Source organism: Talpa occidentalis, unplaced genomic scaffold (assembly GCF_014898055.3).
Source record: "Talpa occidentalis isolate TD23 unplaced genomic scaffold, MPIMG_talOcc4v2.1 talOcc4.13, whole genome shotgun sequence".
Lineage (NCBI taxonomy): Eukaryota > Metazoa > Chordata > Mammalia > Eulipotyphla > Talpidae > Talpa > Talpa occidentalis.
In genome coordinates, this window is record NW_023601322.1 from 90,616,870 (window position 1) to 90,643,580 (window position 26,711).

Consider the following 26,711-nt stretch of genomic DNA (forward strand, 5'->3'; position numbering starts at 1 on the left):
AAATGAGGAGGTTGCTTTGATGGCAGTTGACACTATGAAGCTGCCTCCCTTAATTGAGGGGCTGCTCTGAGCAACTATTTTTCACCCCTAAGTCTGGGGTGATGCTAGTAATAGCTTGTTTTAGGTGGATGTCTGAAATCCTCTGAAAATTTTTGTATAAGACAGTTCTTGGAGCCTCCCTGGTGGCGCAGCGGGTTGAGCACAGCGCTGTGGAGCTGTTCGCAGCCTCTACAGCGCCAGTTCGATTCCCTGCCAGCCAGGGAGATTCCCACATGGCTAGGCAGACCTCCCCTGTCTAGTCCGCTGCTCCCCTCAGGAGCATAAGACAGTTCTTGGGGCTTCTGAGAGAATGCTGAGGAATTCAACACAAATTCTTGGTGGAAATGAGTTGTGTACAAATTAGTGTCTTTGGGGTTTGCTAGGACTGACTCAGATAGGTAGGGTCCAGGCTGTGCTCCCAGCGTGTGTGCAGTGTGTTAGTGAGGAGAGCGCTGTAGGGGGGCTGGATGGTGGCATCCTCATGTTTCCTGAAAACGTGCACTAAGGCTATGCGTTTCTTGTGGTTACTTGCCTTTTTGATTTCTCCTACACCTAATTTTTAAAAACCTCCCCTCAAGGCATTTTCCTCTTGTCTAAAGCCAATACTCCCCCATTTGTAGTCTTGCCTTTCTAAATTCTGTGTGAACAATCTCCAGTTTCTCTCTTTCTGGCAATTCATTCCCTCTCAGCACTTATGTATTACAGTAAATATAAATTACTCAGAAACTAGTCCTAAAAACTTCACATGTACTGTTGAATTCTCTTATTAGTCCTGTTTTGCAGTTAAAAAAAAAACCCGTAATGTTGTATACTATGACTTGTTCAATGTCTCAGAGCTGGTGATGTAGCCAGGATTCATATACCCAGAACCCTAAAGAAAAGCAACAGCAAGTTCCAGTTTACACCCAGGGATAACCCTCAGCATTATTTACCCTTCCTTTCTCTCTTCACAGCCGTGTTCTTTTTTTTTTTCTTTTTTTTTTAAGATTTATTTATTTATTTATACAAGCATTGGGCACAGTCAGAGGCACGGGAGGGTGAGAGAATTCACCAGAGCCAGAGCGGGGAGCAAAGCAGGCAGAAGGACCGAAGTACACTGCTGAGGGGAGCAGCGGGCAGCAGGAGAGGGGAGCAGCTGGGGATCCAGCTGGTGCTGCGGAGGCTGCGGGCAGCTTCGCAACCCAGCGCTCAACCACTGCGCCACCGGGGAGGCCCCACAGCCGTGTTCTTAAACAAAAGGACCCACTTCACTCAGTGGCTCCCCATCCTTGCCTCGCAGACCCTCCCTTGCCCAGTGTAGTCTCCCTCCATGGTGCGGGACCATCACCCACTCCTTTATCCTGTCAGGGTCTTTGGTGGCCTCCCATCAGCAAATGCAGCTGGACGCTGTCCTTGCACTGCTCTTCTTTTCACAAAACTCACTTCTTTGAAGTCAGTAACACTCTCCTTTTGTAGCCTCCTGGGTTGCTTTCTGGTTATCTCTTGCTAACTAACTTTCCTTTCTCCATGACCCTCAAGGGTAGCTGCTTCTCTTTCTTTTTTCTACTGTACTTCTTTTCTCCACTCACTCTATAGATGTCCCCCAAGGCTGCATGATTGCCCATGAAGCGCTAGTGTCCCAGATCTGTTTCTCCACCCAGGTGTATCCCCTGAGTTCCAGACCCTTATTTTCAGCTGCCCACCTGTTCACATAGGCACATTGCACTCATCACGTCCACGACTCTTTGTCTTTCCCATACATCCTATTTTTTCCTGATACTACAAATCTCACTCAGCAACATCATTCATTCAGTTTTTCATGTTAGACATGTTTTCTGTTAAAAAAAAAAAGCTCTCCTTTTAACTTTTCTTACTCAGCTGGTCTCCCAATCCTTTTGGGATGACTGTAAACATCTCTCCTACCTGCTTCCTCCTTTTTTGTCCTCCTCTCACTCTTGTTCAAGCTCTGCAACTCACTTAGATTACTAAAATGGTCTCTTATCATTATCCTTCTCTGCCATCATGCTTTTCTTCATCCAGTTCTGTGCTGGGTGAAGGGATTTTTAGGGTTTGCAGATCTCATCCTGACTTCCTTGTACTTAGAATGCTTTATAGTTTCCCATTGCCCCTGATTATGTTTTAAGCTCTGTAGACCTTCATTAGTTTACCCATCTTCTTTTTGTCTTTTTTGGTTCGTTCCTCGGTCACTTTCCCATACCCATTCCTCAACTAATTGAGGCTTCACAATTAGTCATTTGGGGACCAGTTTGCCCTTACATCCTGATTTGCACCTCTTATCCCAGAAAGCCATTCTCTGCTTCCACTTTATCAATTCGAACCCAGCTCAAGGGTGCTGCTTGCAGGTGTTTCTGATCCCTCTTCCTCCTCGCGCTCTCGCACCTGTGCAGGCCTCTTGCCATTTGTCACGTTGTTAGACTGACTTGCCCGGAGCAGCGAGGCCCCCATTAAATTCCTATTCACTGAGCGAGTGAATGACAAGCTGCTGTATTCATCAGCAAACACTATGGTGTGTTCCAATATATATATTTTAAAAGCCCTGTCTTTGTTGGATTCAATTCATCATGCTTTAATTCAAACCTCTCTTTCCTGCAGTTCTCAGATGGATACCAGCAGGTTGACTCTTTGAAATATACCTTTCTGTAAGTGATGATGTTTTGTTTAATTATTTAAGTCTGCACTGGATAAAGTTGAATCCCTTAATCATCAAATGACTTTTCTAGTCTTTTTGCTGCTTTTCTGATAGACGCAGGCAACTTACTTCTGATTCCTTCAAGTGTCTATCCTGTCACAGATCTGGCCACTGCTAGCCCTTCTACTTCTCACACCCCGTATCTCCATCTGTGCCTGTGAAATACCAGTGCTCTGTAGTAGCATGTTTAACAGATTTATTGAGTGAGTACTTGTGGTGACAGAATAAAGTGGTGACTAAAATAAAGCTAGTTGTAGACATGATTGTGTCTACCATTCTAGGGGGGTGGTGCATTAAGTGGCAGGGATGATACAGGGGACACACTACTGTACAGAAGGTGGGGGGAAGATGGAGACCCTAACCAGGAAGAGAGGGAAAGAATGACCTGAAAGATGAATGACACCTGGCCTGGTATGGAGGCTTCTTGCCTGCGGGACTGGGGAAGGTGCTCGAGTAGGTGGCACAAGAGATTCTGCATGGCTTCAGGCAAGTGTTTGAGCAGCAAGAGCTGTGCCTGGCATGGCAGGCGGGCTGTTGACACTTGATTTAGAGGACTGGATTCTAAGGGCAGATGGGTGCTACTGAAGTGTTGCAAGCTGGGAAGTGTCGTCCTCCCATGTGCATTTTATTTTTTTTAAAGATTTATTTATTCGTGCATACAAAACTTGGGTACAGGCCAAAGGTGTGGCGGGTGAAAGGATTCACCAGAGACAGAGTGGGGAGCAGAACAGGCAGCTTGACTGAAGTACACCACTGAGGGGAGCAGCAGGCAAGTCAGGAGAGGTCTGCTGCATCATGTGGGTAGCTCCCTGACTGGGGATCGAACTTGTGCTGCAGAGGCTGCGAACAGCTTCATAGGTTGCATCTTAACCCCTTGCACCACCAGGGAGGTCCCCCATGTGCATTTTAGAGGTATGCTCCACGTCAGAAACTGAGTCACACTTGTGCTCATTGGAAAGGGGCAGCCCCCTGGTTCGCTGGAGCAGGGTTTCCTCCCCAGCTTTTTGGGCTTTGGGGGGCCACATCTTCTATTTTGTGGCAGGCTGGGCTGCAATTATAGGACACTTAGCTGCATCATGGACCTCTACTTAGTAGATACCAGTCCTCCCATCCCACTACCCTGTCTCCACCCTGCCCTCAAGCTGTAACAACCAGAAAAGCCATAGATATCACCAACTGTCCCTTCAGAGGTCAGGTCACCCCTGGTTGAGGACCACCAGTCTGAAAGCTCAGAGACAGGAAGCGGTGATGCCTTGGAACCAGGGTAGGGGCTGTGGGGTGGGTGAGGCCCCTAGTAAATGGTGAGCTTGTGTAGCTCCTCCACCTGCCACAGAGCCCACAGGAGGAGAGCCATGACAGTTCGGCTCAGAGGCTCCCAATAGGGAACTTACCTTTGTTTATTTTAAATAAATATTTACTTCACACATGTTTTTTTTTTTTTTAATTTTTGTTTCAGTCACTCAGATCCAGGGTCAAATTCAAGGTTTACTTTCCTGTGATGTATTTGTCAGGCTTTTGTTGATGATAACAGACACCACTCTAACATAAAGGAGCCTCTTAAAGGGTCCTTGGGAAGGTCAGAATGTTCAAGAGAGTAGGAGAGCCAGAGTTGGGTGTGTGAGGGCCCTCACTATGCACACCCCACATATGACTGTGCTGCTAGCAGCCACTGCCTGTCACCCCAGAACCACCCTTTCTTGACCCCATGCTGGTTGGGGTCTCCTGAAGGTTTGTTGCTTTGCTGAATTTAGAGCACATGGGAACTTAATTTGTAAGGGACTCCAGGATGGACACTTCATCTCTCTATCTCAGGAAAAGGCAAGCTAGAAAGAAATTGAAGTTGGTACTGAGTAAGCTGGTCTGTGTATTAAAGACCAGTTTGTGATTTTCAATATTTTCCTTCAGGCATGAGTGTGGCATGCCTCTCCTTTCTTGTTCAGATTCTCATACTACTATATGAAGAACCCACTTTATCTGTGATCACTTTTGAACATGACAGCACTGTGCTGAGGGGGAGACTGTGACTCTGCAGGTAATCATGATACCGACTCCCCTTTGCCCCCAGGATAGGGTCCAAGTGGCACACCGGACTTTGTAGTCTGATTCCAACCAACCTGGACAACCTCTGCTCTGGCCAATTCCCAGTCTCTCCACTCTGAACCTTTTGCCAGCCCCTCGTTACACAGAACCCTCTCTCTGCTTGCCCTTCAAGATTCAGCCCAAGCCATATTTCCTCTTCCCCCAGAAGAGTTAGTTTGTCCTTTTGCATATTATCACACTCATCATAAGGCACAATAATTGTTTGTTTATGTGGTCGTCACTTCCATAAGATTTCCTGGTGCCTCTACGGCCCTCAGTGTAAGTTTGAATCATTGCTGTAGACTTCATTTCTAAATATGAAAGGAAAAGAACATTTTTGTGTGTAATTTATGTGTATGTATTTAGTGTATAATAGCTCTGCTTGTCTATATGATAGATTTTTTTTTAAGATTTATTTATTCATGCATACAAGAACTGGGGTACAGTCCAGATGCATGGGAGGGTGAGAGGATTCACCAGAGACAGAGCGGGGAACAGAACAGGCAGACTGACGAAATACACTGCTGAGGGGAGCAGTGGACGAGACAGGAGAGGTCTGCCTTTCCATGTGGGTTGCTCCGAGGCCAGCAGGGATTGAATCCACATTGAAGAGGCTGCAGACAGCGTCACAGCACTGTGTTCAACCGCCTGCGCCACCAGGGGAGGCCCCTATCTGTTGTTTTTTTTATTCCCTGGTCAGGTATAGATTAGGGGTGCTGATAAAAATTGCTTTTTATCTACTTACTGGAGAAATGAGAGTATCTTTAGCTGATTGTAGTGCATGCAATTATTTACTATTTTAGAGTTAGTGCTGTGAATTTTCTACTTTTGTCCAAAATAATTTAAAAAATTAAAATACAAGTGTGCATGTAATCATGGTGTACATATTTCGTCAGAATAGAAATTCTTGAGATAAGAGAGACAGGGGATTTGATCAGAGGAAGGGAAACTAAGATTTGAGGAGTGATTACCTTCATGTATCAGGCATTGTTCTGGATAATCTCATAGCCACTGCATCACTTAGTTCTAGAACAGGCCTCAGTGATAGAGGACATTAATGCCATGGCAGGATTAAAAGTTGAATTTCTGAAAAAGTGTCTTGTCAGACCACACCTGTTTAATGGCAGGGAAGGAATTCAAACCAAGTCATTGTGACCACAAGTCTCATGTTATTCTAACCCTACTGGGCTTGGGGTTTACAACTTTCTATAAAAATGTTATAAGAATAATATTGTTTTTGTTCTCAGTATATGAAAATTGCTGAGTAGCATTGTGACTGTAAAGTTAATGTAAAAAAAAAAATCTTAAGGTTAAGAAATTCCTTTGAATAGAAGGAATAGAAGAACAGAAGAAAGCTTTGTAACAGTCTCAACAATAATATTCATGAGAACTACCATTTTGCTGGTTTCATTTCATCCTAGATTACCCAAGCATCTGAAAGCATGTTCTCTAAAGTGTTAGGTTGACATTATAAGAACCCGCCATGGGCAACTGCGAGGTCATCCAGGTAGTTCCCTTTTGAGCTGAGGGAGTAAATGCTCCAGAGGAAGAAAGAAAAAGAAAGGAGATGTTTAGTAGGAAACTCCATCATGAGGTTGGGCAGAGGAGAACATAGGGGCAGCTGGGAGATCACTGAAGCTGTGCCAAGAGGAGGGAGGGTCAAAAGGAAATGGAAGGAACAGAACAAGAACCAGCAGGATTCAAGTGGAGAGAGCAAATAGCAGAAATGTTTTGTTTATTTAAAAGTTTCTGTAATTTGGGGCCTCCCTGGTGGCGCAGGCAGTTGAGCGCAGGGCTGTGAAGCTGTCCACAGCTTCTGCAGCGCCGGTTCAATCCCCGCCAGCCACAGAACAACCCACATGGCGCGGCAGACCTCTCCTGTCTCGCCCGCTGCTCCCCTCAGCAGTGTATTTCAGTCAGTCTGCCTGTTCTGCTCCCCACTCTGTCTCTGGTGAATCCTCTCACCCTCCCGCGCATCTGGCCTATACCCCAGTTCTTGTATAAAAATAAATAAATCTTAAAAAAAAAGTTTCTGTAATTTAAAACTCATACTGGTCATCTAGTCTGAGCCTTTCCTTTGCCAGTGAAGGGAAACTGAGGCCTTCAAAGATTACACCCCCTGCCCTGGACCATACATCTGCTAGTAGGCTGCCAGGTGGGGCCGTGAACTTTTCTAACCTGAGCTCAATGTTTTCTCTTAGAAGAAAAGAGAAAAGGGATGTGAATAGTTCTCAAGAGAAACATTAAAGTCTGTTGGAGAAGGCTGCTTGCAGACGAAAAGTCACTGCAGGAGCATCCAGTGATCACATGATGCATTTTGTGTCTGAGCGAGTCTTCGGACACAGCAATGCTGCCCTTCATGTGTTTATCACCCAAGATTTGGAATCCTGGAGAGATGGTTAGCTTTGAAGTCTGGCTCTAGATGAGTTAGAAAAATTGATGCTACTCTCCATTTGCTTTCTTCATGGTGTAATGCAAGGCATAGTCAGAGGGTTTTTTGTTTTTCTGTGTTTTTTTTTTTGAGGATGTTCTACCAAGCCTCATACTGTTTGGGTTCACCGCCCCCCTCCCCATTTATTTGCTGATGTCCAACTGGCATTTTTCGCTGTGTATTCTAGCTTCTTTGGTGTGACTGTATGTTTGATCAAAGTGCCTCTACCATATGCAAAGTTTACTTCTTCTACTTTAATTTCTATTTAGTCTTAAATTGACTCCTATCTTTTCTGTTATCAGCTATGATGTCCAAATAGCTGTGCTGGGGCCTGGCACTGATAGCTCTCTGATGGTGGAAGCAAGTTTAAAGAAGAAGCTGTCTTAACCCATTCCTGTTCTTCCCCTACTTCCCTTCCCAGTTTGAATTTTTAACAGATTGTTGTTGCCTCCTCTCTCTTTGTACTTTTTGACTCTTCTAAATGCCTGCCCTTCTGTTGCAGGTATGATGAAGACAGCAGGGCCTGTGGGGCCTGCTGCCCCAGGGGGCATGTTGCCTCCGGGCCCTCCACCTCCTGGGCCTCATCAGTTTGGCCAGAATGGAGCTCATGCCTCAGGTCATCCTCCCCAAAGGTGAGCTACCTGCATCCCAGCTCTCATGTGCATCACCAGTTGTCTGAGTGCATTCTAAGCTGGCATGTGTATTGCTTGCAAATTTGACCTCTTGATATTGTCCACATCCTTAGAAGGATGTACTAGAAAACTGCCCTAAGAAACAAAGCATTTAGAAAAACTTGGAGAAAAAAATAGAACATAATAACATATTCTAAAATCTATCAAAAATTACTTGTGTCAATACCACACATTTTAGTTTGGGGTTATAGTCATCGTAATTTGAAGGTAAGTATTGATGTCTGATCCCTTCAGATGCCTATCACCTGTTTACTGAATAAAGTTTTAAATCACCTCTTCTCTTGACTCTTTCACAGAACAGACTCAGTGCCAATAGGTGTTTCATGAAGATTTTAAACATTAAATCACTTGGGTCCCATGGTAAAGACTGGATTGCAGGAGGCACAAGGACCTCTGAAAAGGCAGGAGAGTATTAAAACAACACAGGAAATAAATCTTGTGTTTGTGTTTATAATAAATTAAGGGAGGGAAAAGTTGGCAGCAGGCCTGGAGAAGCTAAGGTATGAAGTGTGTGAATTATTCAGAGCCCTGCAATCCACTGGGAAGGGAGCTGACCTCACACCTCTGCTGGAAATCCCATTATTGTTTGTCCTGCTAGGTGTTGTTGAGAATTGCAGTCCAAAGCGGTAGAGAGTATTTACTTTGGAGATTTTCCAAGGATTTCCCAGAGGTATCACTTCCCAGGTTAAGTATGAGTCCAGGTAATATGGTTTATGTGTGATGGTGGTTTGAATCAGGAGCAAGAAATTAAAGGACCTTACCTGGGAACCTTATGCCACTGCCTCTACCAGTAGTGTTGGGGGGGGTCAGGGGGACAGAGGGGAGAGCAGAAAAGCTGACACCCACCGTGTGGCTTCTGGTTGAAGCAATTCACTAGCCATGGGATGCCGATGCTTTCCTGGGCTACTAGGCCTCATTTTCCTCCCTTTTAAAGCGAGAAATAGAATTCTCAGCCAGAGAATAGAGGAGAAAATCTAGAAAAGTTCCTCGTTATGAACTCACAAGCATTTCAGATTTTGTTTAAAAGAGAAGGAAAAATCCAGTCATTGCTCTGAAGTCAGGAAAAGGTTTGGGTCACTGGTGTTAGCTCAGAGTAGGTTGAACTTTTTTGGTTGTTTCCACTTGTTTCGTAAATTAGGTTTAGGTTTCCCTGGAGTAAGTAAATTGCAGGCTGTACCCTCACACAGACCATAACTTATTTGGGGGTGTGCATGGCTCATCGTCGAGTACCTGGAAAGACCTACGCTCTAGAGTCAGAACCTTGTTCTGGTGCAGGCAGGTACCAGCAAGACGAGGTCTTTACCTCTATGTACCTTGGTTTCCTGCTCACAGTCTAACCAAAGTAACATGGTAGGACAATGTGGAAGGTGCATCCTTGCCGACGACCTCTTGTGGTGCCCACAAAGGGCTCAGGAAGGGTTACCAGCACCATTTCCACAGATGGAGAATGTCTGTCGCTTGCCTTTCCTGCTGGCTCAGTCTAGTCACTCCTGACAGACCAGTTAAGGAATCTGCTTGTTATGCTTCTCAGCGAATCACTGGCAGAATTGGCCCAGTCTCCTCCACCATTCACTTGCTTCAACTTGAAATGTGATTTCCAGGTTGGACATTGGGCTTAAGAAAGGGAAAGGCTAGAGACAAGTCTCAGCCTCCAGGGTGTCCTGCTACTTTGCCCTGGCGGGATACATTTCTGTGGTGTAGCTCACCTCCAGGGCAAAGGGCGCGCTGGCTGTGCAGGTGAGTCATGTGAGTCAGCTGGCCAGGCTGTCAGAGAGCACAGGTGGCTTCTGACCTTCTGGATGATTGCAGCATTTCTCCTCACCCACCCAAGGAAACTCTTCATTTTTACCATATTTAAAATGTCAAGTAAAGACTAGATGTAATTCAGTCATTACACTGATTTAAGCTTAAAGTATCTATTTTTTATTTTTAAATATTGCTATTTCAAAGGAAATGTCTCATAAAATTTAAAAACTCATACATAGTCATTTGCCCTTTTGATCTTGGCTGAGGCAGTAAATGTTTTAAACTTGTAAGTGGGGCTGAAGTCATCTACAGAGAGTTGCTTTTGGGTGGATTAGTCTATATAAAATCTAGAACCTAAAATTCTGTTTTTTTATTATGAGGAAAAGAATCAATTAGTCTATTGTAAGGGATCTATTTTGGTCAAGAAATGGTGATTTAACATGGGGAAGAAATAGATAGTAGTAAAACTACAGAAAAATTGGTTGTAGTGGGAAAAAAAGAAAGCAAGAAAAATAAGAGAAATAGTAATTTCTCTCTCTCGTGTGTGTGTGTGTGTGTGTGTATGTGTGTAAAGAAATATGATTTGGCAGAGATTTTGTTTTCTCAACTCTACAGTCTTAGTTTAAAATCCAGATTTTATTTTGTCACATCTTGAAAAATCTGGTACCTGATGTCCACATTCTAACAAACATCAGCACATTTCTTGGGCAGTTTGCTGCAAACTTGAAAATAAGAAGTAAATAAGTGTTTGAGGTTGAGTAGGCCACAGACAACTGAGACTTTGGATAAAAAGACTAGGTTTTCATGTCCCTCTTATCCTCTGGGTGTTATTCTTTGAGTATTCATTTTTTAAAGATTTATTTATTCATTTATTCATTTATTCATTCATTCATATATGTATAGAAGAGCTAGGGTACAGGCCAGACGTGTGGGGGGTGAGAGAACTCACCAGAGACAGAGCGGGGAACAGAACAGGCAGACTGACTGAAATACACTGCTGAGGGGAGCAGCGGGAGAGATAGGAGAGGTCTGCTGCTCCATGTGGGTTGCTCCCTGGCCAGCTTGAGATGGAACTTGTGCCGCAGAGGTTACGGATTACTTCATAGGTTACATCTTAACCCCTTGCACCACCAGGGAGGCCCTTGAGTATTCCTTTTGATGTCAAGTTTTCTCCTTTTCTTCATTCAATGAAATAGTAAATTAAAATGTGTAATTGACTGCTTCTTAGTCCATCTACATGTCACCTGAAGTAATCACCTTGAGAAATATTTAAATCTATATGATTCTTAATTTAACCACATGGCATTTTTAGCAGGAAAGGAATGCCATAACATTCCATCTGCTCATTTTTAAGATTTGAGCCTGAGAGCTAGAGGTTGAGTGCCCATGCCACAAACCAGGTCTCTGGGTGAGGGGTTGGAGGACATGGGGTTCCCACCTGTACTCTGATACCCACCCACTGTGTTACCTTGGATAAAGTAGCAATGAAACTGAAAAATATTAGACCACCGTGTATGTTTAAAATGTTCTGTTCATTTCTTTTCCCTTATGTGAGAGCTTTTATTAGCTTTTTAATATGAATTTTATTTTTATTTTCAAGTTGATAAATTTTTTTTTTTTAAATCCAAATCTATCTAAAGCCTAGAATGCTCAAGTTGGTCAGGAAAGAAATACTTGTGAATTTCTGAAGCCTAACTCCCACAATATATATTAAACATTGGATGATAATTAGGCATTTATGGGTCCAAAATTAATGGCTCATGGTTGTACATCCCCACTCCATATTTTAAATCTTTAACCTTTAATTTAAAAATCACTTGAGACTCCTTATGTAATAACTTTGATTTGAAACAGATTTCATCCTTCGATTTGAAACAGATTTCATCTCTGATCACTGTCTGCATAATAAATGATTCATATAATTTTCTCTTTTGCAAATAGTAACTTTGGTGAAATATCTATGAAAATGTTTTGGGGACTTTTCCCCCTCAAGCAACTGAGCAACACCTCCCCACAAATCACTTAACTGCCGGCCCCGGTTCCTGAGTATCAGATCCAAACATGCAACCTTACTGCCTGTCTGTAATTATTCCATATATCTAGTTCCATAACTGAGCTATTTTTATAGGACAGAATTTTTGAAATCAAAAGAAACAATTTCTTTTTATGAAGTATTGGATTTATAAAACACATTTAAGACCGTTCTTAAAATAATTTCTAGTAATACTACACTTCAAATGTATCAAATATATCTAGAATTATATTCTATCTTGCATATGTTTAACCCCCAGTTCATAATAGAAATCTAAAGAAAACTTTTATTTTAAAATGTTATCTTTAGCAGCAGTCTTTCTGCCCACCTGAGACTATGCAGGTGCTTCCTTTCACCAACTCTCTCCCTCTGCAGGGCAGCAGCTTCCTGCCTGCCCATGACCTGTACTATGCCGGGGCTTCTGTTCACTGACCTTCCTCAGCGGAGGCTGCTCTCCTCAAGGCCACCTGCCTGCAACCATGCAGGCCTCTCTCAGCAAACCTGTCCGTTTTGGGGCAGCTCTTTCTGCCCGTTTGTGTCTATGCGAGTGTCTTTTACTTTTCTGTCCCTTTCCTAATAAACCTGTTCTTTCAATATAAAAAAAATAATAAAAATGTTAACTTTTATATTGTCAATCTTCATTAATTTTTTCCAAAAATCGTGTAAATCAAGGACACTTAGAATAACTGTGTAAATCAAGGACACTTAGAATAACTTTTGTCATTTTGGTAGGAGAGAACAGCTTTGCTTCCCAGAAGTATTTACGTTAAAATCTTATTCATGCTATCTTCACAGCCGATTATAGCCATGTATCTGCTAGAGGATAACTTGCCCTTTTACAGAGAAAAAGCACATAATCATTTATCCACTTTACTGAAAGTATGGGTTGTTATCTTTCTGAAATATTTTGTAACATGCCATCAGAGTAATAGCTTGAAGGTTTGTTTTGTTTTGTTTACAATAATTAGTCAATTTAAGATATGGAGGAAAACGATGAGAAAAAATAGTGTGGTGTTTTGGAGAGGGTACTCACCTTTGTCACAAATAAGTTGTGGGTGGGGGACCCCAGGCCTCTCCCAGGCTCAGCTCTCACCTCTCCAGTAGCAGTAAAGAATGGAAGGCAAGAGCCAGGGCCACCAGGGAAATACTTTCTGGTTTCCAAAGAAATTGAAATCAGAGTGTACCATCTGGGAAAATTTAATGTTTATTTAAAATTGGTAAGAAGTCATAATGTGACTCTAAGAGAAGGATTTCACCTCCTTTGACTGATTACATAATGAGAACTGTTGATATGGCTGTCACTGTTTCATGCAAAACAAGGAAAATTAAGTGTACAGTGTGTTCAAACTAAACCAAAGGTAGAGCACAAGGGACTTTTTAGATTAAGAAAATGAGTGATTTTAAAACGATTTATTGGCTTGTTTGCTTTCAAGTACTGTCTTGTAAGGAATGGCTTGCTCATTGAAATTACAGAGCTGGTGACACTTAGTTTAAAAAACTGGGTAGAATATAAGGAGAATCTTCCCACAAATATATCCTTGAAGCATTTTGTTTTCTGGATTTCTGTGCTACTGATCCTTAATCTTGTATGGACAAAGCTGTGATGGGCTTATCTCCCCACATTGATTTCCAGCGCCAGTACTATGTTAACATTAGGATTTGTTGTTGTTAAACATCTTTACATCTTCAGCCTGTGAGCATTTAGATATGGGATAATGTTTCATGGTGTACTCTGGGATCATGTTATAATTAAAGACTTAGCATATAGCATCAGTCATTCCCCTAGTGCCTATTAGGTGGGCCTGTTTATTTTTGCAAGTTATGGACTTTGTGGCATGTCATTTGTGTATGAAACTATGATTCTGTTTAACTTCCTTTTTGTTCTCTCAGATTTCCAGGCCCTCCACCTGTCAACAGCGCGGCCCCATCCTATGCACCCTACCCACCCTCTACCCAGTCATCTTATCCGAGTCCTGCGTCTACTTCATCCGTCAGTCAGCTGGGCAGTCAGCTCAATGCTATGCAGATCAACAGCTACGGTACTGGCTCCAGTCTTAATGTTCACTGGCTACTTTGTGTTAGGAGTATTTTAATGAGAAAGTATTTTCTTCATTTTCAAAATGGACATAACTCTGACACACCAGAGTACTACTGTGGGAATCCCCACTGTAATAGCAGCATAACCAGCCATTGATCTTCAAGAAGAATGTTTCCATTCCTTAAAGTTAGCTTTTTAGAAGTCAGTGAAAAAAACCCTCAGAATGCTTCCCATCTTTTACTGATTTTAAAATGGTAAAAGCAAAGCAACTCAATTTCACATAGAGAAAGGGGAAAAAAATCTGATTTTTGCATCCCCCTTGTGTTACTTGCTTCTACTTCCAGTAACTGTTTGGTCAAGTCAAGGAGAGGATGTGAATAACTTTTTGAACCTATACATTACCTGAATGATGCTTGTTATATAATAACATTTTCTTCTATGTGATTCTCTACAGTTTTTATCAGATACAATCCTTGAATTAGTAGCATGCATCATGCAAAGTTGATGCAACAGAGTTAAAATTTATCCCACTACTTTTCTTTTTTCTTTTTTCTTTTTTTTTAAAAAGATTTATTTATTTATTTATTTTATACAAGAACCGGGGTACAGGCCAGATGCGCGGGAGGGTGAGAGGATTCACCAGAGACAGAGCGGGGAACAGAACAGGCAGACTGACTGAAATACACTGCTGAGGGGAGCAGCGGGCGAGACAGGAGAGGTCTGTCTCACCATGTGGGACACGAGCCGGCTGGCTGGGATCGAGCCGGTGCTGCAGAGGCTGCGAACGGCTTCACAGAGCGGTGCTTAACCACCTGCGCCACCAGGGGAGGCCCTTCCACTACTTTTCTTACTAAAATTATAAATGTTATTTTTACCCCTTTTAAATTCTCCAGTTGTATAAAATGCCCCAAATAGTGTTGCTCTCGCTTTCTGATTGAGGGTTTCATTTGCAAGGGCACCTTCTTGCTTTACATCAGCAAGACACGTGCTGGGCTGAGTACTTTGGAGAAGCTGGAGAGTAGAGAACCATGTGGTGCTCATGTGGTCTGGTCTTTCACAGGTTCAGGCATGGCCCCATCCACCCAGGGTCCCCCTGGCCCTCTGCCAGGGGCATCATTCCAGGGTCCCCCACGACCTCCACAGCCTTCCATTTTGCAGCCCGGATCTCAGGTTCTCCCACCACCGCCCACTGCACTAAATGGCTCTGGAGCCCCACCCTTGCCTCCATCAGCGCTCCCTGGGCCTCCACCTCCCAATGCTCAGTACCAGCCTCCACCTCTTCCAGGACAGACCGTGGGCTCTGGATATCCTCCACCTCCGCAGCAAGGTAAGGCTGGCTGGGCTGAGAGAAGGTCTTGGGTTACCTAGGGGTACCTTTCATTGAAAATCAACTTTCTGTCTATATTGTTAGGTTTCTGTCACTCGCTCTTAAAGAATAGTAGTTTTTGAATGGCCAGCACAAAGAAAAGGCAAATCCTAGATATTCCTTCTTTAATAAGATGAAATATGCAACATGCTTGCCTGAACAGATTGTTGCCAGTCAGCCTGACATCTGGGATGCTGGATTATAGTCATTTCTTTTTTTTTCTAAAGATTATTTATTTATACAAGCACTGGGTACAGTCAGAAGTGCGGGAGGGTGAGAGAGTTCACCAGAGCCAGAGCGGGGAACAGAACAGGCAGATGGACTGAAATACACTGCTGAGGGGAGCAGCAGGTGCGGCAGGAGAGGTCTGTCGCGCCATGTGGTACCCTCGCCAGGTAGCCGGGGATCGAACTGGCGCTGCAGAGGCTGCGGGCAGCTTCGCAGCCCAGCGCTCAACTGCTGCGCCACCAGAGGAGGCCCTATAGTCATTTCTTTAAACATTTCTTTCTAAGGAGGCACCTTCGGCCCCCAGATGGCTGGTGCACAGCTCTCCTACCCAGGAGGCTTCCCCGGAGGGCCTGCACAGATGGCTGGCCCACCACAGCCCCCAAAGAAGCTGGACCCTGACTCCATCCCCAGCCCGGTGAGTGCCTTTTCTCTCCTGAGGCCCTTCTCACAAAGGGTCCTCCTTCTCTCATTGTCCTCAGAAATGCTTGTTAACATTTATCTTGTCCTTTGTCATCATACCATAATGCCCATCCTAGGGGAAGGCTTCCTTCTCTCTATGAATGTATGGGGTCTACAGGGTGAGTTACAGCCTACTTTAGGGGTGTCTGTAAGGGAAACCTCCTGTGTGTCTTTGGTGTCCATATAAAGGTGGCAGCATCTATTGATGATGATATTGGCATGTGTTGACGGTATTGATTGAGGCCTAATGAGTGATCAGTAGGAAGAGTCTGTCCTATATGAAGTATGCCATTTTCTATAAAGCAGGTCCTTTTTCAACAAGAGAAAGTACCCAGAGAGTGAAGGGCAAAGTATTTTACATTTGTGTATTAAAAGAACAATTGTTCTGTATCACATTAGAACTGTAACTGTACTTCTTAACCCGTGAGAGTGATTTTCGTTGGAGGATTGTTGCTCTTTAGCACCAGTATCTGTCAGCTCTTACTAGGCTATTCTGCTTAACAAATGATCCCCACCTCTGCTTACCACTGCAGAAGTTTGTTTATTGCTTTGGTGACACGTCAGCAGTAGCTGTGCTTTAAGGCCTGCTCCAGGAGCCCTTATTGTAGACTCCAAGGTGAAGGGGCACCCCCACAAGGGACATGCTATCTCATCAACAAGGGATAAAGGGGAGAGAACAGGCCAATAGGTGCAGTAGCTCTGAAAGCTTCCATGCAGATGTGGCACATGAGCCAGCCACTCATGTGCCCTTGACCAAGGCAAGTCAGGTGGCAAAGCTGTGTTTCAGTGGGCAGGGGAGCATGTTCCTCCCTCAGGAGAAGCCGTGATGCTACAGGGCAGGCATGTAAGGTTCTTTGGGATAATGAAATTGATGCAGTTAACTTTTGTCTCTGAAGGTAGTTCTATAAACAGAAGTAAGAAAGGTAGACTAAAGACCACAAAGAGCTCCTGCATGAGCTAGCTCTCACTGTGTAACAAACCACAGGACAGACCATCCATATCAGCTGGCAGCATCTGAAAGATTCATGTTCTCAGGCTCCATCCCGGGCCTACTAGATCAGACCCTCCAGGAGAGCGACCTGGAGTCTGTGTTTTAACAAGCTGCTGCATGATTCTTAGGCATACTAGAGTTTGGGAAGCCCCCCACTAGGTACTCCCATCCATTGCCATGACTTTAAATGAGTTTCCCACTTTCCTAGTCAAGGACTTTTCTGGAAATCCAGATTCCAACCCCATTCTTAGAGTTCCTCAGCCATCCCTGATTGTCTCTCATACATCTCACATTTAGTTCTTTAGCTAATTCTATTGGCCCTGCCCTTTCTGCTCATCCTGTCAAAGCCTCTACCATTCATCCATCTGGATGATTACCATAGACTCTTCTCTGGTCAGCCTGGTCTTCCTGTCTGCAGACAACAGCCAGTGTCATCCCTTCCAGCGCTAAGTCCCACCCTGTTGTGGCTTAGAACAAAACCCTCAGTGTGCCTCTAGATAAAACCAAAGTTCTTATAGTCACCAGTAAGATCCTACATTATTTGCCACGCTTGATTCCCCACTCTGCTGGGGGCGTGTGTGCACACATACAAAAACAGACACACACGACACCCCCCCCACACACACACACGCCCCCTTACTCCCCTTCTCTCTAAGCTGGTTTCTTACCTCTCTTTTCCATTGCTTTGCGTCAGCTACACCAGCTTCCTATTATTCCTTAAACACACCAAGCACACTCTTGCCTCAAGGTGTCTGCACTTGACCCTAAATTCTCTTCCTTTATATCTGGGTAGCGATGGCCCATTTCTCATTTTCCGCATGTCCTCCTTGTTCTTTCCAATCTCTCTGGCTCCCCTGTTCATATCACTCCATACCCACAGCACTTATTTATATGTTTGTTTATTTATTGCCTGTCTTCCACCCTAGAGTGTCAGCTCCCGGAGGTCAGGGATTTGGATTTTTCCCTGCTACGTCTCCAACAGTTAGAACAGACCTAGTCCATAATATGTGTTCATGGTATTTCTTGAATGAATGAATGAATGTTAACAGCAAAAGCAATAGGCTACATGTACTGGGATTCACTCAAGATCCTTAAAATATATACATTGCAGATCAGTATTATTTTTATCTTAAAAGTAATGAAATAGCAATGCCAGATGGTGCCTGTTTATGTTCTATTACCAAAGTAATATGCTTTTACTAACTAAATAGATTCTTCCTTCTGGAAAGAAAGATGTAAAATCTCATTTACTGAACTCCTGCTACATGTCAGGCCTGCGCCAAGTGCTCTCAGCTACTCCTTTGGGTGTTGGTTTTATCCCTGTTTTGAAAGTGAAGAAACTAATATCATCCTTGAAATTCTTCCTCACTCTCTTTCTGTGTCTGCAGGAGGTTTACTAAGAAGTTGATCTCTGCTCTTCCCTTCTTGCTCATACCACTCCAAAGTTCAAATAATTCTGCTTTAGGCAGCCTGCCTCAGACATGCACAAATGCCTTATCTTTCTTGTTCTTGCATCTCAAGAGAATCAATCTTTTTCTCCTCCTCTTTCCTTTTCATTTTATAATCCCAGAATATTCTTTTCATAGCATAAAGAGTGTGGAAGTATTTCAAGTGGCACATCTTGTGAAGGAAAAAGAAATCTGTATGTTCACAGGTAGCTTTGGCACCATCAGGAATCACTGTCATCAAATCAAAGCACTTTAACAATTGATCACAGTGAAAAACTACTGACTTTCTGCTTATTGTTTTTTTTTTTTTTTCCTGAGCCTGCTTTTAAGAACAATCACTGGGGTTAAATAAAAAATTACCATAATATGTTTTTTTAAAATAACTAGAACCGTGGGACTATTTCCTACTATCTTTGTAGTATTCCAGGCAAGATGTGGATGAATTAAAAAATGTAGTCATCACATAGGGCATTGATTCTTTGGAGGCAGTGCTTTGTATATTGAAAACTGGTAGTTTATCTACCTGTTAATTTAATTTTATTTTGCAAAAGAACTGGGGTACAGGCCACAGTTACAGGGGTGAGAAGATTCCTTAAAGACAGAGTGGGGAGCAAAACAGTTGGGTTTACTGAAGTACATTGCTGAGGAGAGCAGCAGACAAGACAGGGAGATCTGCTGCACCATATGTGGGTCAGCTCCCTGGCCAGGGATCGAACTCAGGCCTTCTTTGTGATGGCACTGACACTTAACCTCTAGGTCCCCAAGGAGGCCTGCAAACTGGTAATTTAGAAGTAAATTTTTTTGAAATATGATCTATTGAAAGACTGAAAACTATCTATGTTCAGTATATTAATTATCATTACTTTTTTTTTTTATTTAAAAATTTTTAAATATAGGATTATCATTACTTCTACCTCACTTTCTTCTTTGACACGTCAGTGGTTGAAATGATTATAACAATTATTTATTTATTTTTTAAAGATTTGTTTATATAAGAACTGGGGTACAGGCCAGATGCACGGGAGGGTGAGAGGATTCACCAGAGACAAAGACAGAGCGGGGAACAGAACAGGCAGACTGACAAAATACACTGCTGAGGGGAGCAGCGGGCGAGACAGGAGAGGTCTACTGCGCCATGTGTGACCCTTGCTGGCCGGCCGGGATGGAACCGGTGCTGCAGAGGCTGCGGACAGCTTCACAGCGCTGCGCTCAACCACCTGCGCCACCAGGGGAGGCCCATAACAATTATTGATAAATATAAAACAATACTAATTTTGAATGACCCAGATTACTTTTGTGGTTGAAATACAGAATATAATAATGGTTTTTGATGTCTCTTCACATCTAACCTCATCTGTGCCAAACAGTAGTTATGTTTGGAGTATAGAGAATGTATGACCTTGTGTGTGTGTGTGTGCAGAGAGAGAGAGAGAGAGAGAGAGAGAGAGAGAGAACAATAAGTGTATAGAATATATAAGTCCTCAGTAATAATTCAAGTCCTGTGAAATTAGAAGGACAGAAAAGTATAGATTTCAAGAGAGACTAAATCTATCTGATGTTCCATAAAACCATCGATATCACTACCAGTTGGTGCCTGGATTGGGTAAGATGGGAGGAGAAAATGGTGAAGATAACTTTTCAGAATTTGGGGGAATACAGTTCCATATTATTAATAATTTCTTTAGGAATATAAAAACCTGCATGTCCTTCAAAGCTACCTGTTCCAGTCTGTGCACTTACCTATTTTTTCCCCCTCCCCCCTGCCTTTTTTTTTAATTCCCTTTTTTTTTTAACTACCTTGTCTCGTGTCTCTTTTGAGGGAATGGTGAAGATAAACAGAAAGATCATTATTAGAACTCTTTCTTAACTCATTTTTGTCATCCCTAGACAAATTACAGCAGTAAAACAATTTTGTATATCCGTATGCTTCATAATTTCATGTATCAGTTTTCTATGTTTATATTCTTCATCATTTCATGTAGAGAAATATAACATGTTCCAAATTAGTCAACAAAACCTGTGGATTTTTATTCCTTCTGTTATCTACACAATGACAAAACCAACGTGGGAATACATAATATTGTTGGTCTCATGTCTCAGAGAGGATGGGTGTGGTGGGGGTGAGAGACTTGAAATGCAAACTGAAGATCAAGAGGGATTTGAAGAAAAAAGTTAGCTTATTATTGCACATTTTTTAAAATTTAGTCATTTTTAGCCCTTTAGAGTTTTATTACAGGAAAATGTTTTCTTTCAAAAAGTTATTTTCAATTTCTTTTTCTACCAGAATCTTTTTTTTTAAGATTTATTTATTTATACAAGAACTGGGGTACAGTCAGAGGCACAGGAGGGTGAGAGAATTCACCAGAGACAGAGCTGGGAGCAGAACAGGCAGACTGACAAATACACTGCTGAGGGGAGCAGTGGGAGAGACAGGAGAGGTCTGCCACACCATGTGGGATTATCCCCGGCCTGCAGGGATCGAACCCGTGCTGCAGAGGCTGTGTACAGCTTCATAGCATGGTGCTCAACCCGCTGTGCCACCAGGGAGGCTGTCTATCAGAATCTTTTAAAAACACTTATCTCTGGTTCCAGTAAACAAAGTGAGTAAAAAGCTCTCTAAAGGATTAACGTCAGAGCTCAGAGTGTTACAGAATAGAACTGGGAAGCCAGTGGTCTCAGTAGTGACACGTACTTTATTGAGAAAGTAGACAGAAGTGCAGCTAAAGACATGGTAGACTCTCAATGAGACCTTGATCTGAAATGAACTGAAAGGATATAGGAAATGTCTTGTTTTTGTATTGTGAAACATGAGCAGGAGGGAGACAATTTTGGGTAAAGTCTTAGCTTAACTTGCTCTGGTATCTTGTTTAACTTGCTCCGGTATCTTATCAGATCCAGGTGATCGAGAGTGACAGAGCTGCCAGAGGAGGGCAAGTTTATGCCACCAACATCAGAGGCCAGGTCCCGCCCCTGGTCACCACAGACTGTGTGATACAAGACCAAGGTAACCCTCCAGCTATAGTTTTAGTTGAGATTGTGAAATTTCTTGCCATTTAAAAAAACAAACAGCACTGTTACCACTAATGGGTAACTCCTTAGGAGTTGATGAGCGAGACTGACTTGCTGTAATCACTCAACACAAAGAAGTTCTGCCAACCAATTCTGCTTGCTGCTTTAGAAGTCTAGCTAGTATCTGGTAAGATAGTGTGAATTCTCAGTTTAAGAAAATGATTTCCACTTGTGCTTTTAAATTAGTTCATGCCCTGCTTTGGTTTAATTTATTTACCCTGGAAGGTCAGCACAAGCAGAGCAGTTGAGGCTGGACACTGGCAAAGTCAGTAGGCCTGGGTCTTGCCCCTGTTGCATTTTTTCAGCAATTTTGGGTTCTGTTTCACTACTTTTCTACTGGGACAAGAAAAGACTGGGCTCTGCCTCTACTGACTGTCCTGTCTGTGCTGTCAGTTTAATAGTTTTGTTCCCCCATATGGGTTTGATCTTTCCAAGAAAATGTTATTCTGTTGTTCATGGCAAGTTAAAATACAGCCTGATGGAATTTGAAGTGTCAGATTCTGAATTTGCCATTTTAATGGATCCTGTACTCATTCCTAGAAGCAAAATGTGGGGGTGCAAACATGCATTTTTGTCTCTTTGAGTGGTCAAGCCTGCCAGGTGGAGCGGGGACCTCTCTCTGTGCTGCACAGTCCTTACAGAGCTGGAGGCACACTGTGGCAGAAGGTGCGCTGATGGGGAACTTTGCACCCCTGCATGTGAATCCAGGCTCCCTCCTCACTGCCAGCATGAGCTTGCTCATCTCAACTCTCTGAACCCTGGTATTCTTGCCTTGTGTAAAGTATGAACACTATGAAGATGATGATTTTTTTTTTTAAGATTTATTTATTTACTTGTACAAGAACCGGGTATAGGCCAGATACGCAGGAGGGTGAGAGGATTCACCAGAGACAGAGCGGGGAACAGAACAGGCAGACTGACAAAATACACTGCTGAGGGGAGTAGCGGGTGAGGCAGGAGAGGTCTGCCACGCCATATGGGTATCTCCCCGGCTGGCTGGGATCAACCGGTGCTGTGGAGACTGGGCACAGCTTCACAGCTCGGTGCTCAACTGCCTGCACCACCAGGGGAGGCCCATGAAGTTGATGATTTTTATTCATCATTGTTGACTACAAAAACAGCAATCTCATTTCAATCTAATAGTGTTATATAAGTGTTTTCTCAATTTCTATTTTTTTTCAGTGTTTTGAATCAATAAAAACATTTTTGAGGCTTTTTATAACCTAAAGAATACTCCCAACCAGCCTTATCTTCTGTTCATTTCCTTCTTTACGTCTGCCTCAGCTGTACCAAAACTCATCCCCTTTCCCCTCATGTCTCCGGTTCTCGCTTTGTGCAATTTTCTCTGCAACAAATTAGGTACTTTTGTTAAGGTATTTTATGCTTTTGGTAGCTCAGACTGAACACCTTGGAGTCCTGCCTGACTACTCTCCCTGTTTCTCACATCTCCCATCTTCACACCTTAGGTGTCATACATGTCAACAGTGAACCACGCACCTTCAGAGGATGCCCAGGCCTTGGGCACTTGTCACACATATTGCTGTCAGCTGGAGTCTACCACTGCCGGCTCACCTGGCACAGGCTCCAAGCTGGTCTCTCTGATTCTTCCCTCCCCATCACAGTCCATGCTCTAACCAAGGCAGAGGGAAATCAAGTCAGATCATGACACTGTTCTTCTTAAAACGTGGCCCCACCTCTCTGTTTCCCTCCAGAAAAGCCAGAGGGTTTAAAAGTATCTCAAGTGTTGACTTGATGTGACCCCTGTTGCTACTCTGAGCCCCTCGCCAGCTGCTGTGTCTCCCACCTGCTCCAGTCCAGCCACACAGGCCCCCTCACTTCCCCTGGCAGACCAGGCACACCCCACTCCTCTCCCTCCAGGGCAAATCCCTCCTCCTTGGAGTCTTTCTTAAGTGTTAACTTTTTTAAGACGTGGCCTGTAACAATTTAAAATCACAATCTCTTCCACTAAGACACCTTTAACCAGGTAGCATTTTTTTGTAGCATTTATCACCTTTAATAGCCTGTATAATTTACTCATTTATTCAGCTTAATATTTATTGTCCATGTCCTCTGCAAGAACTTAAACTCCAGAAGGAAACACCTAGGGCAGTGTGTAAAACTTAGTAGACATTCAATAAATACTTGATGAGTATGTCCTTTTGATTTGGGGATGTACTGTAATTTTATTTCAGAAATTTATATGAGTCATTCTAATGATTCAAAGATATTCTTCAGGCCATGGTTAATACTCATATGGCTGTGAAATAAAGGTATTTGAGGAGAATATTCATATATGGCTGTGAAATAAAGGTATTTGAGGAGAATACTCATATATGGCTGTAATACTCATATACAGCTGTGAAATAAAGGTATTTGAGGAGAACAAATGTGTATGAAAACAGATGAAGGTGTTTTTAAAAAGTAATATTTCTCTTGCAAGTAGAATTTCATCTCTAAATTCAGCTTCTAGATTTATAGAAAAGCCCAGTCAAATGGAATCATATTTGACAAGTATCACTTGCTGACTTGAAGTGGTGCACAAATGCTCACCCTCCCAGCAACAGATGTGTTGATAGAAAAGGATGAAGAAAGCTCTTGATCCTTTCTTGTTTCTGTATCTTTGCTTTATTTCTTCCACTGACTCTGAACATCTCCCAAGTCTGTCACTTGGCCATATTAGTATCCTGATTACAGAGAATAAGAATAATTAAAGCACCTCTTTTATTTATTTACTTTTTTGCAGTACAACTCAGAGTGCTTTATTTTCCAAAATATTATTGTGTACCCAGAATATAAATTGTAGAATTGCATGAGACTGCCTTTTTATAAGAAATTATATAGTCTTACAAATCAGTCTTACAAATATGTTGTCACAAACACCATGATACATAATTAAATATAACAGGGCAGACACTTTCCCAAGCTTGTCTGAAGTGTGTTATTTGATGTTCCAGGCAATGCCAGCCCCCGGTACATCCGCTGCACGACCTACTGCTTCCCATGCACATCGGACATGGCCAAGCAGGCTCAGCTCCCACTAGCTGCTGTCATCAAACCCTTTGCCTCAATTCCATCAAATGAGGTAAGAGTAGTAAAAGAAATAGCAGTCTAGTGGTTCCCAAATTCTTCTTTTATCTTTATTTTCTCTCACATTATTATGTGTTATAAATAGAAAATAGTCTGTTTCTATACTGCAGAAACATCTCGTCATTCATGTCATTAGGAAAACAAAGATGTGACAAGCTGTGTTTTCTGGCATCCTAAACACCAAGCATTGACAATCTGGGTCTCTTTGGGAACTGTTGTAGCAAAGCACACAAACAGAAAATGTGGAGTGATGCATGGTGATAAAGACCGAGGCCTCTTGGGAGGCCCTTCCGTCCTAGTTCAGGGCCCAGGAAAATAGAGCCTAAAGCTCCTTGATCTGACTGTGTCCACCTTAATAATCACAGGACCAAGATGCTCATAAATCTTAGTTAAGAGCATCATAATTAGAAAGCACAAGGTAAAGAAATCTGTGTGTGTTGATTAGGTAAGATGTACTCTATACATAAACAGTTAAGAAGTGGTGAATATTGACCCATTCTGACCTTAGGATACTGTTAGTTGGTGAGGTAATCAGATGTCCCCCTGCACTGACCCTGTTCCTCCACCTGCTGCCCCTGAGTGGCGGACACCCACTGCACTCAGGGGTGACACTGGGTGCTGTGGCAGAGCTGGTGAAAGGGAAGGAGAAAAAGAGTTTTGTGTCTGGCTGGAGCTTTGACCTTAACCCTGTTGCAGTGGTCCAGTGGGCTTGGCCGAACTCTGGTTGCATTTTTTGCACTAAAAGCTGAAACCTCAGATTCTCTTTCTCAGCCCAGCTCCCATGATCCTTTGAGGTCAGCTGGTGTTATGCACGCCTAGCACCATCTGAGCAAGAGGCAGAACATCTGCAAGAGAGAGCAGAGCTGGCCCCTTTCCTGGGTTGGCCATGCCAGCTGGTATGGGGGTCAAGTGGTATGCTGGAGGGAAGAGAACAGAGCCGGTGTCCACATAGACATGGCTTCCACCTACACATAAGTCTTCTTTTAGGGCTAGAGTGACCTGGAGTAGAGGAGGGCATTGAATGGGGTGTTCCTAAAAGCCAGTGTTATGCTTTGTGGACCCATTGTTTTTTTTTTTTTTTTTTAAGATTTATTTATTTATGCATACAAAAACTGGGGTACAGGCCAGAGGTGCAGGGGTTGAGAGGATCCACCAGAGACAGAGCAGGGAGCAGAACAGCAGACTGACTGAAATATACTGCTGAGGGGAGGAGCAGGCAAGACAGGAGAGGTCTGCTGTGCTATCTGGGAAGCTCCCTGGCCGGTCCGGGATTGAATTCAGTGCTGCAGAGGCTGCAGATAGCTTCACAGGGCTGTGCTTTAACCCCTTGCGCCACCAGGGAGGCCCTTAGTGGACCCATTTGTAACTCAAGAAGTACTGTTAGTCTGTTCTTACTGTATGCATGATCTCTTACATGATGGTCCTTGAAATTTAATGATCATAAATAACTCTTTAAAATTTCTATGCTCCATAAAAGCAAAATAGACCAATATGGATTGACAAAACTATTCATGCCATCTGTGATATGTATGTATGTTTTAAATAACATAGAAGCATTTTAGTTTTTTAAAATGTTTTATTCAGAACTTTTTTAAACATACAGTAAATTTGAATGAATTTTACAGTGAATACTTGTATACCTGCAACCCAGATTCTCCCATTAACATTTAACTGTCCTTAATTTATCACAGTTCAATCCATCTGTCATCAATCCGTCTTTTTTATTTCAAAGTAAATTTCAGTCATTGGTATACTCTCCCTAAATACTCCATCATGCATATCACTAATCAGAGTCCAATATTTGCTTGCAGATTATTTTTCTTGAGGTAACAGTCATTAACAGTAAAATGTGCGCGTCATGGGTTTTGACACCTGCATAGACCTGTGTAACTCAAACCCCTATCATAGTGTAGGATGTTACTGTCCCCTCATGCCCCTGCCCAGTCAACTTCCCACCCCTTCTCACAACCCCTTCTCTGCCAACCTTTTTTCAGATTTTTTTTTCATCCTGTTTTGCCTGTTTTAGGTCTTCCTATGGACTTACAGAACACGTGTTCACTCTTTTGTGTGAGTTTCTGTTAGCATCATGTTTTAGAGAACCATTATGCTGTTATTTAAATTTTTTATCACTGCAGAGTATCTCATTGTTTGTATCTTCCAGTTTGATTATATCATCTTTTATTGATGGCTCTTGGGCAATTTCTAGTTTGGGGCATCATGAACAAAGCTTCTTATAAGTATTCTTGTTTTTTTCTTTTAGATTTATTTATTTATGCAAACAAGAACTGGGGTACAAACCAGAGGTGCAGGGGTTGAG

At 42.8% G+C, this 26,711-nt stretch overlaps 1 protein-coding gene across 2 annotated transcripts in view; it reads left to right on the forward strand.

Moving 5' to 3' along the window:
* SEC24D (SEC24 homolog D, COPII coat complex component) overlaps nucleotides 1-26,711 on the forward strand; it is an 87,826-nt gene that overhangs the window by 2,918 nt on the left and 58,197 nt on the right. For both annotated transcript variants that reach the window (XM_037509527.1, XM_037509529.2), the window contains exons 3-8: nucleotides 7,741-7,870; nucleotides 13,599-13,747; nucleotides 14,807-15,073; nucleotides 15,625-15,755; nucleotides 21,131-21,242; nucleotides 24,262-24,389. In XM_037509527.1, coding sequence (XP_037365424.1) covers nucleotides 7,741-7,870; nucleotides 13,599-13,747; nucleotides 14,807-15,073; nucleotides 15,625-15,755; nucleotides 21,131-21,242; nucleotides 24,262-24,389 — 917 coding nt within the window. The remainder of the gene's footprint in view (nucleotides 1-7,740; nucleotides 7,871-13,598; nucleotides 13,748-14,806; nucleotides 15,074-15,624; nucleotides 15,756-21,130; nucleotides 21,243-24,261; nucleotides 24,390-26,711) is intronic.